The following is a 14,592-nucleotide window of genomic DNA, read 5'->3' on the forward strand; positions in this document are numbered from 1 at the left end:
TAGACTTTACTGACAAATATGTGGAATTTGTTGCAGGTTCTGGTGAAGAACACGAGCTGTGCACACGCAGGCTTTAACCATCCTGTTGTACCACAACCCATGTAGCCCAGGAAGTGGCTGGCTTCCAAAGATTCAGGCACATTTGTTGTTCACAGTAGACTTTTTTTTCCACAGCAGCAATTTTGACATGAAATAGTAGATAGTAGACAGTGTTACCAATGATACTAATTAAGGTTCCGTTCTGCGTAAAAGGTCTTTTACGCACGAAAGCACGCACTAATATGGATTCATATTTACCAGCTTTGACTAATCCTATATAAGCTCTTTGCTTTTTGTTGATGTTGTATGATTCAGAAAACACACACCTGGGGCTTAATTGTTAATGGAAACCGCCTCTTGATTGGAACAAAACCAAAACCTTGGACCTTTAACATAAAACTTGTTCCAGGATTAGGGCGCGGCACTGTGCATTTGTTGTGGTGATACTCTGTTAATCACATTTATTATTTCTTTCTCTTGTTTTTAAAAAAAATCAAGTTTGAAGTCCAGTCAATGCTGATTCACTGCGACGTGACGCGAGCCCGGGCAGAGCCTTGTTATGACCTCCCGGCCAGGACATCGGTAAGAAAAATGCATCACGAACAGTAGTGTGTAGTTTGAAGTGTTACACCATCAGTATTGAAGTTAGAGTGCGCGTAAAAGCACAGTTTGTTGACCAAAACAACCTGAAATAAAGTTTGAATTAAATGATGTCGTTGCCATAGCAGAGGTTAAATAACCCGCTAACCCTGCCTATTGGTGGTGTCTGCGCCGTGGCCCCTCCCCGAGTTGCCCCCCCAATGGAAACCTACCAATCCCTTCCTGTAACCAAACATTGTATGAATATACATGAGCTCCTGATGTCTATGGGACCTCGGACAGTGTAGATAACCGAAACGGATTCAGTTGGGTTGTTTTGTCGGGGGATCCCTCAACCCAACAAATCCCAGAGAAAGGACTTACAACTTTTACCTTTCCTGCTCACGGGGTGATCATGGCTCGGGCCCCCAGCGTTAGAGGGCCATTTCTGGTTCTGCTTCTGCAGCTTGTCCTTATCTGCTCCGCTCAGGTAAGACTAATTATGTTTTTCTCCTTCTGCCCTTTCTGTTTCTATAGCCTGATGTGACAGAGGTGCAGGTGAGTGTTTCTTTTTGGTGCTTTTGGTGAACAAGAAAATCCATTTTAGAAATTTTGTGACAAGATGCTGAGATTGTATCTTATAGTAAATTTATTGGACTTCTTTTGTCTTTTGTCTCCTTTTTAAACTTTTGCAATGGCTTGTCTAATGTTGATGAACTATGGTATTAGAAATCATCTCTTTAGGCTGTAAGCTGTTTTATTGTATGTATCAATGTATTCTAACAACATACAATAAGTCAGTGCACCTGTTCTCATCACTATTGTCTGAGTAGCGTTATCCTAATGTAATCTAACACTGGTAAGGTCACTTTCTGAAATTTAAGCTGATATTTTCTGATCATATATTATTATTTTACTCAGAGGAGTGATGGAACTGCTGGCCCTCCTGGACCTGCAGGTGTCCCAGGAATTGATGGTGTTGCTGTAAGTGTTCTCAGTTCTCTAACATTGTTCACATAAACTTCACACTGTTTTCTCACCTAAAAGCACTGAATCTCTTGTTTCAGGGGGAAAGAGGAGAAGATGGCGTGGATGGTCGACCTGTAACTATAACTTTTGATAAAAATTACATCATTTGTTACATTGTTTTTTCATTGTAGGACTTTTCACTGAAGTGTGGGTGTATGTGGAATCTTTGTCATTAGGGTCCTGATGGAGATGCAGGTAAACCTGGCTCTTCAGGATTACCTGGAATTCCTGGAAATGATGTGAGTACTGTCTTTAATATTTTATATATGTGGTGTTTGCCACATTAAGTCAACACGCAAGCCTGCAAGGGGGTGGAACTACAAAGTGTGATCCTCCCACCATATTGGTTATGTCCACATTTATCAGTCTTGTGGAGTGACCAGTGAAGTTTCAGATTTAGCAGGGGATCTTGGAGAATTGGGGCCAAAAATGTGAGGAATTCATTAAACAGGATGAACAAATCCAAATTTCCTTTGTAACAGGGTAAACCGGGAGCAGAGTGTAATTAACTTTGCTGCCCACAGAGTTGAGATAAGGGTTAGGAAAACATCCAAACTTAATACTTCTGCTGATGACGGACTGACAAAGAGAGGCTGTAGTGGATTCAGCTCACCTTATTTCAACATTCACAATGGGTTATTTTCAATGAGTATAAAATTCTATGCATTATAAGTCAAGTAAGCTATGAGCCTGTGTTATACCTCGATACATCCACCAGGATTCTGAAAACAATAGCAGCTTTGTTGGCTGGCCTCTGTTGGTGTCTCCTGTTGAGAATCCTCAAAACGGTGTGGAATGATTTCTTTCAGTGCGCTTGTTTGAAATGAGCCAGAGGAATGTTGCTCTCTGCTTGGTTTGCAGTCTGACACTTCTGCCCTCTGCCCTGGCGCTGACTTTTTCTGTGTGTCTGTTAAGTCGAACACGCTCTCATAGACGTCATGATGTGTCCAGAAACAGAGCTTCAGTGCAGATTATATCGAAACACTTTAGAGGTGGGGGTTATAGTAGAGCTAATGCCAGGACTCCTCCCACTGGAGTATGATTGTGTTATGATGATGTTACTATGGAGATCTGATGCTGAATTTAGAAATATTGATAGAGTGAAAAAGAAGAATTGCTTGCTAAGGTAGCAGGTACATTTAACTACTACTTTAAGGTGGAAATATATAGACATTGAAGTGCTCCACAGTTTGTTATGATGTGTTAGTTAAGAATGATGTCTTTTCTCTGCAGGGTTTGACCGGCCCTATTGGAGAGCCTGGGACCGACGGTCCCCTTGGACAGAAAGTGAGTGACTAATGAGCCTTTGGTTTTTCTGCTTCAGACTGTCAGTGAAATGGTGCCAAGCGGCTGTCCAGTCTTTTGGCTTGCCAGCGGAAGCCGTAGTGCATAAACCAATTCCTCATGACAAATGAGACTTAATCCTACAAGTCTTCTGTGTAATCTCCGTGGGGAATGAATGCCTAACATCGGTCCTCATTAGGCTAATCATTGCTGGGTCAAGTGTGCCCAGCGCAGTCATGTGATGAGCTGGAGGAATGTTAACTCGGACCGTCTGCAGGCTCACGCAGCTCAATTTTATCTGAAGGCAGTGTTTCATTATTTGTTTCAAAGCTGATCTATGTAATTTATGTATTTATCTTCATCCTTTAGGGCGAACCTGGAAAATCTGGACCTCGTGGAGCAACTGTGAGTATCATTGCCTCTCCAAACCTGTCAGTCTGTGACAGCTTTAAGAAGTGCTTGCCCAAATGTGTCTTCCTTATCCTGTGTTCATCAAATTCTATATATCACACTGAGTCATACTATATATTTGTCTCTTTAGGGTGTTGGGCCGGATGGACCCCCCGTAAGTAATTTGTTTATGCTTATATGTGTTTATATGTTTATATCAGATTTTGTTACTCTTGATCAAAAACTGTGCTGGTATTGAATACCTTAAATGTGACTTTGAACAGGGACCACCCGGGCCTGGAGGACTTCCGGGTGAAGTAGGAAAAGTTGGACCACCTGTAAGTAGAAACAAAGCAATGGACTGTTGTTCTGTTAAATTACAATTACAGGTTAGAAAATAGAATGAAGCTATAAATACTATGACTATGGGGACTGAGGTGGTGGTATGCTGTCATTGGCCAATGACAGAACAGACTTGATAAACCCAAGCTCAATGAAACATACTGTATGTAGGTGAAGCCACTTCCACTGGATACATTATTGGCATCACAGAAACCTTTCGACAGGATTTAAGCTGAGAGTTGCTGCCCTGTTAACACACACACACATACATACAAATATACTGTATTTAACCAACCTGATCATTTCCTCAAATGAAAGTTGAAGAGAGATGGACTTAGCAAGATATAGAAGTGGATTTATGGCCAGAAATATCAAATATGTAGGCCTTCATCTGACTAAAATGCCTATGGGTATTTTTTTTATTGGTATTTAATAACTTAGATTTGATCTTTACTTTAAAGGTAGACTTTTTGATTTATTTCAACTTGAATTTCACCCTTTGGCTATAGCTGTCAACATCATCTTACACTGAATTTCAAAGCGGTGATCTTGGATATCTGGGTTTAGCTCTCAATGTGTCAGAGTACATTTAAAGTGGCATCACTTCTTACTTTGGGGTATTTAAGGTTAAAATAGTAACTTAAAACTTAGCAGCCTAAAATAATTTTGTTTAGGAAAAAGCATCCAAAAGGAATCTGCTGCCTGCCATGGATGTTTCTTAATAATGAATGTGTTTCACCACTGATCCAAAACAGTGTTTTATTTTGGGAAACACCAATTACTAATGAATTGTCAAAGCTGATAAAAAAAAAAATAAAGTTGTGTTTTCTAAACCTATTCTTCAATACCAGGACGCCTACTGTAATTTTTCTTGCTGATAGAAATCTTTGGTACTCAGCAGTAATGTAGAGCCCAGAGCATTTATTCTCTTTGTGTTGTTTTTGACACACTTCATCTGTATTTGTCTTTCCACAGGGGGCAATGGGTGTGAGAGGGCCACAGGGACCTCGTGGACCAACAGGGCCCAGAGTAAGTGACACAGCTTCATTTGACACCTCACACGATTTGGAGTTTGAGTTGATGTTTCACAAGGGAAGGAGCATGATGCAGCCATTAAATTAATTTGACCTTGTTAGTGATGCCACCACTGCTGTCCTCCTTCTAGTGATTTACAAGCTCCTTAGAGCCATTATGATGTTGATAAATTAACACTAATAAAGTGTTAACATGTATTTTCTCTCAATTTCAGGGGGCAGCTGGAATGCTAGGCAGTGGCGACCTGGTAAAGCTTTGTTTTCTTGACATTATGAATGATTGTTATTTCATTTGCATAAAATGTGAGAAATATTTTCTGACTTTTATTTTGTTCTTTAGTGTCCAAACTCATGTCCACCTGGGACTCCTGGACATCCTGGCCTTCCTGGTATGAAAGTGAGTAGCAGAGTTGAGGTGTTTTGCATGACACTAAATTAATGTTTCAAGATATAATGTGTTTAATGGATTATTCTCTGCATATTTACAGGGCCACAAAGGTGTCAAAGGTGAAGCTGGAGAACCTGGGAAACAAGGGCACAAGGTAAAATATGTTCAATTTGGGGAAACATCTTTGTCTGTAAACCCAAAGCTGAGTATTTCTATCTGTGTGAAATGTTTTACTCACATAAAATAGCATGAATAGCACTCCACATGGCACAATGTTCCACATCAGAAAACAATTCTGCATAACCAAAACGTGAAAAATGAAATTCCAGTGCCTTTGAGACAAGTATTATTTGTGCTTCTCTATTTCAAGAGGATGTGATACAAGTCTGTGTGTAATGTCTCTGACTCCTTGTAATGCACGGAGGATGATTTATTTGAAATGATGTTCAAGCACAACTACCCTCTCCCTGTAATGTGTCTATGCACTATATAAATGGAAATGAGTCTGGGCCTATCTCCCTTTATCACCCCCCTTGGCAGGATATGATTTACTGTCAGTCTGTGCTCCGTCCCTGAGAATGATTTTCTCCTTCACTGGAAGTTTGAGGGGCCTTTTTGCCTGTTTTCCACTCACAAATTCATAAATAAAATACATTTGAACTAAAGTTACGATAGAATAAACAGATTTTTGTTGGTGGTGAAGGTGCATGATTTCACAATATTGACGAATTTTGAAATAATGAAAATAAAATAAGTCTGTATTTGAAGGATGGCACCCTGGCACATGGAAATAAACAATAAAACCGTCTGAACCAGTTTTATACAAAAATATGCCGAGCTTTTTATGTGAAATGAAACAAAAGCAATATGTTCCAGTGATTACATATTGCATAATATCGTAAGAATCAAACAACAAACAAACAAAGATGGGAAGACTTTTTTAAATCAAACTTCCAGAAACTGAAGACATTTCCTTCAATGATAAAATGAAAAACGTGACTTTTTTAGTGTCAGACAATCAAGCTGAATTAAAAATATGTTCTCATTTCTCTCCGCAGTGTAAATAAATGCTTGTTATTCTACTAATTTCTGTTTATAGTGTAATATTTCATTATCAGCAATGCCTTGTTTACATGTCTTAATAGCCAAATCTAATACAGGAAATTAAAAGAAGAAATTGGCTTTTTACAACAGAAAATATGCCTCAGACCCAAAACACTATCTATCATAATGGATATGTCTCTTCAGGTCAGCATATAAATTATTTGTAATTTGCAAAGCAGGAGAATGGTAATTTGGAGTTAAATCATCTGCGTTTGCCCTTTTTGCAATCCATTAAGAAGTGAGTATTAACCACATTTCAGCGTGGCTGCCTCATTTTCAAAATGAACACACAGCTGATAGGAGCAGCCTCTGTTTGTCCTCTTATAATGGAGTTAAATTTACTGTTCAATGTTTCATCTGATTGACTGCATGCTGTTTCTCTTTCATTCACTCAGGGTGAGGAGGGAGACCAGGGAAGCCCAGGGGAGGTCGGATCCCAAGGACCAACGGTAAGATACTACAGATGATTAGAGACTTTCATGTTACAGTTTGTTGTTTTTTGTGTCATTTTTCTGCTCACAGACTCACCTGTTGGGTATGTTTTTCCATTTTTAGGGTCCTCAGGGAATTCGCGGAGCCACGGGAATGATGGGCCACAAGGGAGAGATGGTAAGTGATTTTTAAGCCCATGATAACTTTCATGTATGTCAGATAATTCCTGAATTACTTGGGATTTCAGGGTGAAATGTTTATTTATTAAACAGATTATAACACCAACACTAATATTATTTTCTGGCAGGGATTTCGAGGTCTTGACGGAGATCCAGGTCCCCAGGGTGTTGCAGGGGCACTTGTGAGTTTGTGCCACAGTACCAAATATTTTATGTTTGTAACAAATTTGTTATGTTTGACTAACATATGATTTGATAAATTATTTCAGGGGGATCGAGGGCAGAGAGGTGTGATGGGTGAGCCTGGGCCTAAAGGTGAAACGGTTAGTAGACACTTCAACAACACAGACATTTCAATATAATAATATTCACTGTTTCTGTACAGTTTTAACAAATGGACTAAATGTAATGTTGCTTTGATGTTCAGGGTGTGCAAGGACAAAGAGGAATCACAGGTCTTCCAGGTCCAAAGGGAGGGGCTGTGAGTGTCTGATCAATAATAAATCAACCTTAAATATTTAGATATAATGTCTGCGGAAAACTCATTTTAGTTTTTTATCACCAGGGCTTACCAGGTGTGGATGGCCGCGAGGGTATTCCTGGGATGCCAGGAGCAAAAGTAAGAGCTTCATTTCTACTACTTTATTTATAAAACAAGCATTTGAATGTTACAGTTTGTTATATTAAAATGTATTGGCTTTTTCTTTGCTGTTAGGAGCAGTATTAGCTTCATATTTTTCACTGTCTGTTTCCCTGCAGGGAACCATCGGGAAAGCAGGCGTTCCAGGAGAGGTCGGACTTCAGGGGCTTCCTGTGAGTATGACCTTTAACCCAAACTGTCAAGACTGACTCTGATTAGATGCACTTGTGCAAACCTAACAGGAGCAGGTTAAAGCAGCATACACACTGCAGCACAATATCTCCACATCTCTACTGGAGTTACCAACAGAAGTATGTTATCGCATTATTGCCACTAATGAGAATCAGTTGGCAAACATGATCAGCCTGCCTGTGGCAGCACTAAGAAAGATTTTGTAGGCGTAAACGTTCCTACCTGATTTAAATATCCAGAGTACTTTTATCACCTCAAGCTTATTTGGGTCAAAAGCTCAAATGAATATATTTTCCCTCTAAGCTTTCTGTCTTTATGTTCCAGTGTTTCTTACAGTGAGTTTTATTTTGAAGCTGTTGTTGTTGTTATCTCTTCAAGATGTGTTCTCTGTTTTTTTAGGGTTTGCCTGGCTCACCCGGACCGAAAGGCTTGAGTGGCGCTAAGGTTGTTTTCTTCAATTACTATTATTGAATTATTTATGATTTATGAAATATTATCAGTTGTTTCTTGCATTTGTTTCTAAAATTTTGAAAGCAAATTTGATTGTTTGATTGATTCCACGCAGGGAGATTCTGGTAAATTAGGCCTTCCTGGAACAATGGGACCTGCTGGGAAAACAGTAAGAATAAGCAGCATGTTTTGAAAATGCTGTCATGATTTTTGTCACCTCTGATATCTCACCGTGTCATTTTATTGTCACACCACAGGGTGAGCGTGGAGACCAGGGGGAGGTGGGACCTGTCGGACCTATTGGTGAACCTGTAAGTGTTTTGCTTGCTTGAATTTCTATTGTCTGTTCAAATGTTAATGTTAAACTCAAGCCTTTTTTTACATTCTCATCATGTTCTCTTTTTCTTCTTCCCTAAAGGGAGATATTGGAGTGCAAGGCCCTGTGGGTTCAGCTGGCAAGCCAGGTGCCAGGGTAAGATTTAAACACAAGTTGTAGAGTACAATTCAAATAAATTGAGAGTTTCACTGGCTGGTTTTAATTAAAGAAATAGATTTAGTGTATGCATGCCTTTATTTTGAAAATAAGGGCTTTACAGACAGTGCACATCCAACAATTAATATTGATCATATAAAAAAGAAAACCTAGAGAATGCATATACAAGGAGAAACAGCACAGAAACAATACATAACCTCTTCCATTTTTGATACTTTGAATGAGAGAAGCTGAATAAGTGTATAGTGTATAGTCCTGGCTGTTGTTTCATTGGAATGTCTCAGAGAATAGACTGAGGGCTGGATCTCACATGAGGTCTATTTTCACAGTAAGGGGAGACCTGTAAGCAGCAGGCTGAATGAGCCCTCTGTTCTCCTGGCATTCCTCAGACGATCAAAGGGGGAATGGCACACACAAACATGCCTGGAAGAACAAGAGGCAATGCTGGGCTGTGTTAAAAGATCATCATGAGCACAATGTGTGCCGTACACACAAAACATAGGTGTTCACATAGCTTTAAAATATAGAGTAAAGTGCATTATTTCAGGTTTTTAAAGGCTGCTGTAGATGTCAAACATACTTCTAATCGACAGATGTGCATGTTTATTTGTTATAGGGACCCAAAGGTGACCCCGGCCTTCCCGGTCTCCCTGGTCCTCCTGGCGTGCCCGGGGTGAAAGGAGAGAGGGTAAGAAAACACTGCAGTCCCATTCAGAGACCTTTACAGATTCAGGACTATTGTCTTAATGCGCAACGACAAACAGCTGATCAGCTCCCTCTAGTGTGAACAAATGGAACATTCTGAACTACGGAGCTGTGCGAGATACAGCGTTTTGCAATGATTGTTTAGTCAGCTAACACATTAGTTTTGTTTATTACAGGGAGAACGTGGAGAAGGAGGACCCAAAGGAGAGCAGGTATGAAACCCTGATGCTAAATATTCATTCTCTGTGACAAATGCTTTGCATAAATCATTTACATTGATTGTGTTTTCATAGGGAGAACAAGGTGATGAGGGAAACCCTGGAGACAAAGGGGATGGTGTAAGTTGTGACACCGACACTAACATTATTCATTTACACTATTAAACATCTCCGTTTACAATTTCACTGGTGTAAAATTATGTTTGTTGTTTTTTAAATGGTGTCATAGGGTCAGCCTGGAGAATCTGGAGCTAAAGGAGAGGTGAGTTCAAACAGATTTCGTAATCTGGTATCTCAATGTCTTCCTGCAAAATTAAAAGTACTGCAGTGCTGTAACATTTCTCTGGTCTGAAACTTTTTTTTTTTTTTTTTTTTTCAAGGTCGGTAACCCTGGTGAGCCTGGCAACAGAGGTCCTGAGGGAAGTCGTGGCCAGCCTGGCATTGAGGGCCCGCCTGGGACACCTGGACCAAGGGGCATGCAGGGGAACAGAGGTTCACCTGGAGTCAGAGGATCTCAGGGTCCTGCGGTAGGTCCAAGGGAAAACATTTAGAGAAAGTGCGTGAGGATACCTGCAAAGTGGTATGACAGAGTAGAAAAGAAGCCATATACAATTAACCAAAGAGGCCTGAAAGTTTTGATTTAGCACTCAGACATGTTGGATGTAGGCAAAAAAGTTGTGATCAACTTTGTCTACATAGTACGTTCTGATGTAGTGTCAATATTTCCTCCACTCTTGGCGCAGTATATACCAGAGCAATATAATTTTATTTATTATGCTTAAAGTCACAAATGGAAAACTACTATTTGCCTTTGTCAGCCTGATGATCTTTACATCAAAATCCACTTTTAATGCTTTCAATTCAAATGATCTTTACATCAAAATCCACTTTTAATGCTTTCAATTCAATGGTAGCAGCAGTGGTGTAGTGTTTGGTACACTACAATTTGTGCCCCAAATTTTATTTTAAAGCAGCCCCTCGAGCAAAGGATAAACATCCTGTGTTACAAACAGGGACATGTAAGACTACTCTTGCATATTTAGCTCACCCAAAAATGGGCCAGTAATATTTGCACATTGTCGCTTAACTTCTGCAGTTTCGGTTCAGGGAGTAAGGATTATTGTGAAATTAACATAAGCCACAGAAAAGGTTCAGATTTTGTAATGTATACTGGCCCACAAATGGGGTGAGACAACTACATAAATTTGCATTTTAAGTGAAGTATTCCTTATTCTTTACTTCATCCAATCATGAAAATTGGGAATTTGCACAATATTCTTAATACCGACTGGAGAATCAGTTGGTATATCGCATATACCTGTGTATACTCAGAGTTTTGAACCTTCTTTCACTTCTACCTCTCTGTGTCATGTACAGAAACATCACTTCATGTTTTACTTTCAAACTAATTCACAGCTCTGCTCCCAGTCAACCACACTGCCATGATATACTCCATTTTACAAAATCTCTGACTGGTTTGGGTCAACTCTTAAGATGATATCAGAGTACTAATTATAAAGTGTTTCTTCTTTAAAGTCTACAGGACATATTTAAAAATGTACTTAGGTAGAGGCCATTAATAAGTCTCTTTGGGATGAATAATTCTCCCTGCACACTTTTATCTTTGTTATGCTGATATCCTTATAAATTCATCTTGTGCAAATAAACTCTAAAACACTAAACCCAAATATTGTGCAGCAGCAGGGAATACATCAAACTACAAGATGCTGTGAAAATATTGTTTTGCTGGGAATTTAATATGTTTGCAGCCACCAAAAGCTCGCCTGCACTCTGACATCCCTGCGGAGGAGGCAAGCGAAAAGAACGCTTCCTCATTTAGATTGGTAAAAAACCCCGACTCAAATTCAATACCTGTGTTGATGTAAGGGAAGACCCTTGTACCTCCAAAGTCAACCTTTCAGGGGAAGAGAAAGGAAGCCTCCATTTTTAGCTTCACCACAATGCACTCTGAATTTATTAAACAAGTTTTATGAGCCCAAGAAAAGTCGACTTCTCTCCACCTGAAGAGAGCCAAGTAAAATTTCAACTATTTTGAAAGCAAGTCAGTAAAATAAATGTTTTCAAGACTGTCGTGTCATCTATTAACTCGTCTTTTTTTCTTCCAGGGTAAAGAGCCAAGTGATCAGCACATCAAACAAGTTTGCATGCGAGTCATGCAAGGTAAGAACTGATATGCCTTTGACCCCATTTATCATTTCCTTGTGCCTCATTTCATGACTTTAATCTTTTCCCAGAACGCCTCATTACATACCCACATACAGAGCCACCGCTCCGTTGTCTCATTGATCTGGGCGGTTGCTGAATACTCTGAAGTTTAAAAAAAGGAAAGGCCTCATAGCCCAAACATGAAATGAGCTTCAGTCTTTGTTTATTTGATGGATGAAAGATTCTTTCTCCAAGCTTTAGAAATGCCTCACTGAAGTCACAACCTCTGTTCTCTCTTCATTCTGCTGCTCTTACGTCTTCACAACTCATCTCCTACACTCATGATTTTTTTATATGCGATGTGCTGAAAAATTAATTTCACCTCCAGCAGACCTGCACTCTCTTGCTCCAAGCAAAGAGTCTGCCTGGGAAGGAAATCTTAAAAAAAAAAGAGCAGTCAAGCAGCAGCTGCATGAATTTTCATCAGGAGCCAGAAAACTGGAATCCTACGTGCAAAATACCATGCAGCAAGGAGCCACAGGAGATTAATATGAGATCCTTTGCACCATGAACATACATTTTCTGTCGCTGATTGCTTGAAATGAAGACCATTGTCTCCTATCTGCTCAATTTATTGTGGTTCTATGGAAGAATGCAGAAAAACAGGAGAAGCTTAAGGGATATGGTGACCACAGTTTCACCTCGCTCTGCTGAACTTAAATACAAGAGCTGTTGGACCGTCTCCACAATGACAGTTGCTTTGGGCTTTCCAAAATGAGCCTACTTAAGCTACAGCATGATTTATTGCAAAGCATTATGTATTAAAAAGTTCCCTTGATAACTGTCAATTACAACTGTATGGGAAAATTCAGCGTCTTGCCAGTTTGCCAGTTTTGCAACGGTTCATCAGGTTCATCATTGTCTTTCTGTTGTGCTCCAACAGAACAGCTGGCCCAGTTAGCTGCTAGTTTAAGGAGGCCAGAGTCTGGCGCAGTTGGTTTACCTGGTAAACCTGGACTACCAGGGCCTCCTGGGAATCCAGGAGACAATGGCTTTCCTGGGCAGCCTGGATCAAGAGGCCTTCCAGGACTCAAAGGGCCACCAGGAATTTTGGGAAAGAAAGGACCCAAAGGTAAATAAATGTGCTGGCATGTGTCGATGTTATGGCTGATGTAAGAAAATCATGCATCAAATAAAACGATCACGTTTGTCTTTGTTCGTCGTACACCGATATGTTCATTACATAATATGCGTTATAGGTGAAATGGGAGACAGAGGTGCTAGAGGGCCCACTGTGCGAGGACCTAAAGGTCAGCCAGGACCTCCTGGACTTCCTGGTGAGTCAATTTTGCCTTTCAGATCTGCAGTAAGCCTCTTTTGAAGACCAGTATGGATTGACTGCAATAAGCAAAATATCTTTTCGTGTGTATAAATGACTATTGTAGACTTGAAAAATGTGAACCTGTCCTTTTAAATGTAGAAACTAGCATCCTAAAATGAGATTTGTGATCACAGGTGAGCCAGGCAAACCTGGCTACGGTCAGGATGGCCGGGACGGGCAGAGAGGACCTCCTGGCGTTCCCGGACAACCCGGTGTACCTGGGCCTCCCGGTTCAGCTGGTCCTAATGGTTACTGTGACCCATCAGCCTGCAACCTCCAGGCAGGGGCCGCGCACCAGTCTCTGGATGTGAAGGGACCAGCAGGGAACTAAGAGCAATTCTGGCAGAGACAGAAAGACTGTTCCCCCTGAGCACACAACATTTTTCACACTGTCTTCCAAGGGGCTGCGGTTGGTGCGGTGCTTTCCATCCATTAACCTCTAGTCTTGTGAGCATGTTTCGTGCCAGCCACATCTCCATCAGAAGGAGCCAGCCTCTTCAAGTCGTAAAGGAACACAAAACATTTTCTTATGTGCCACAAAAAATCTAACTTGTTCTGGTGTGTTTTTCTACCTGAGAGATGTTTTTGATTTTCATGAAGTTGTGCTCACATTTCTGAGACGATATGAAATGAACAGAAATGTCTGTTTATCCCACTCTCCTTGTACCTCTCTGCCTGTATTTTCCTCCTCATTTTCTCCATTTACACTGTTTTTTTTCTGAAATAAAAGCTTCTCCACTCTCTCATAGTACATTTCAAACGATCACCCAAAAGCAAATCAGGAATTCTTTTGGTTCAAATGTGTATTTTTAATTATTTTCATCTGTATGTGCTAATGTACCAAAGATAAACCTGCTGAAATCCCTTTTTAAACATACATTTCTACATGTCTGATCATCTTTTCAAAATAAAAAGGAGAGAGGATGAACCTGTCATCAAGTCACACTGACTTCAGTTTATGTTGTAAATCTGTAAAAAAAAATGTTTGAATTGTGGTTAATTATATTTCCTACAAAACAACCTGATGTGAGATTTTGTCTCATTGTACAGAATGACGACAGAGTGCAGTCGTGCATTTATGGAAATATATTTTAGGGATGAGGGAGACCCTCATTAATGTTACAAATAAAGAAAACAATACATGCCGTGTTTAATTTATTCTGTATGCTGGCTCTCAGATGATCTAATATTTTGTGACAAATGAGGACATGCAAAATCAACCAACTGCTTCATCAACAAACTGTTCACCTCAAATAAAAACACAGCTGACAAAAACAATCGCACCTCAAAGTCCATTTAGTAGCTGTTCCGCGCCTTTCGATCATATCGCAAAAAAACTTCAACAGCAGATGGAGTTTGCTCAGTTGTCATGTAAATGTAGATTCTCACGATTCCGTCTTTTCTGAGCAATTTAAACATTTCCTCATCTACATTTTTCCATCCACATTTCCATGACAACTGAGCAAACTCCATCTGCTGATGAAGATCATGTGGTGTGATCGAAAGCCCCTAACAGCTGCTAAATGGACCTCGTGGTGAGGCTGTTA

General features: G+C 40.1%; 1 protein-coding gene across 3 annotated transcripts in view; it reads left to right on the forward strand.

The window, feature by feature from the left end:
• col9a1b (collagen, type IX, alpha 1b) overlaps positions 1 to 14,186 on the forward strand; it is a 19,966-nt gene extending 5,780 nt beyond the window's left edge. For 2 of the 3 annotated variants that reach the window (XM_027277477.1, XM_027277478.1), the window contains exons 8-40: positions 538 to 621; positions 1,156 to 1,176; positions 1,540 to 1,602; positions 1,686 to 1,721; positions 1,824 to 1,886; positions 2,881 to 2,934; positions 3,301 to 3,336; positions 3,473 to 3,496; positions 3,606 to 3,659; positions 4,639 to 4,692; positions 4,913 to 4,945; positions 5,038 to 5,094; positions 5,186 to 5,239; positions 6,585 to 6,638; positions 6,745 to 6,798; positions 6,929 to 6,982; positions 7,070 to 7,123; positions 7,228 to 7,281; positions 7,366 to 7,419; positions 7,560 to 7,613; positions 8,032 to 8,076; positions 8,198 to 8,251; positions 8,340 to 8,393; positions 8,501 to 8,554; positions 9,192 to 9,263; positions 9,457 to 9,492; positions 9,574 to 9,618; positions 9,728 to 9,760; positions 9,879 to 10,025; positions 11,625 to 11,679; positions 12,608 to 12,796; positions 12,924 to 13,001; positions 13,180 to 14,186. In XM_027277477.1, coding sequence (XP_027133278.1) covers positions 538 to 621; positions 1,156 to 1,176; positions 1,540 to 1,602; positions 1,686 to 1,721; positions 1,824 to 1,886; positions 2,881 to 2,934; positions 3,301 to 3,336; positions 3,473 to 3,496; positions 3,606 to 3,659; positions 4,639 to 4,692; positions 4,913 to 4,945; positions 5,038 to 5,094; positions 5,186 to 5,239; positions 6,585 to 6,638; positions 6,745 to 6,798; positions 6,929 to 6,982; positions 7,070 to 7,123; positions 7,228 to 7,281; positions 7,366 to 7,419; positions 7,560 to 7,613; positions 8,032 to 8,076; positions 8,198 to 8,251; positions 8,340 to 8,393; positions 8,501 to 8,554; positions 9,192 to 9,263; positions 9,457 to 9,492; positions 9,574 to 9,618; positions 9,728 to 9,760; positions 9,879 to 10,025; positions 11,625 to 11,679; positions 12,608 to 12,796; positions 12,924 to 13,001; positions 13,180 to 13,376 — 2,070 coding nt within the window. In that variant the 3' untranslated portion in view covers positions 13,377 to 14,186. Of the gene's footprint in view, positions 1 to 537; positions 622 to 920; positions 1,109 to 1,155; positions 1,177 to 1,539; positions 1,603 to 1,685; positions 1,722 to 1,823; positions 1,887 to 2,880; positions 2,935 to 3,300; positions 3,337 to 3,472; positions 3,497 to 3,605; positions 3,660 to 4,638; positions 4,693 to 4,912; positions 4,946 to 5,037; positions 5,095 to 5,185; positions 5,240 to 6,584; positions 6,639 to 6,744; positions 6,799 to 6,928; positions 6,983 to 7,069; positions 7,124 to 7,227; positions 7,282 to 7,365; positions 7,420 to 7,559; positions 7,614 to 8,031; positions 8,077 to 8,197; positions 8,252 to 8,339; positions 8,394 to 8,500; positions 8,555 to 9,191; positions 9,264 to 9,456; positions 9,493 to 9,573; positions 9,619 to 9,727; positions 9,761 to 9,878; positions 10,026 to 11,624; positions 11,680 to 12,607; positions 12,797 to 12,923; positions 13,002 to 13,179 lie in introns of those variants that run through there. The other variant, XM_019275651.2, reaches the window with a different exon arrangement.
• The last annotated feature ends 406 nt before the right edge of the window (positions 14,187 to 14,592 follow it).

The sequence above is a fragment of the Larimichthys crocea genome, chromosome III (assembly GCF_000972845.2).
Source record: "Larimichthys crocea isolate SSNF chromosome III, L_crocea_2.0, whole genome shotgun sequence".
In the NCBI taxonomy this organism is placed as follows: Eukaryota; Metazoa; Chordata; class Actinopteri; family Sciaenidae; genus Larimichthys; species Larimichthys crocea.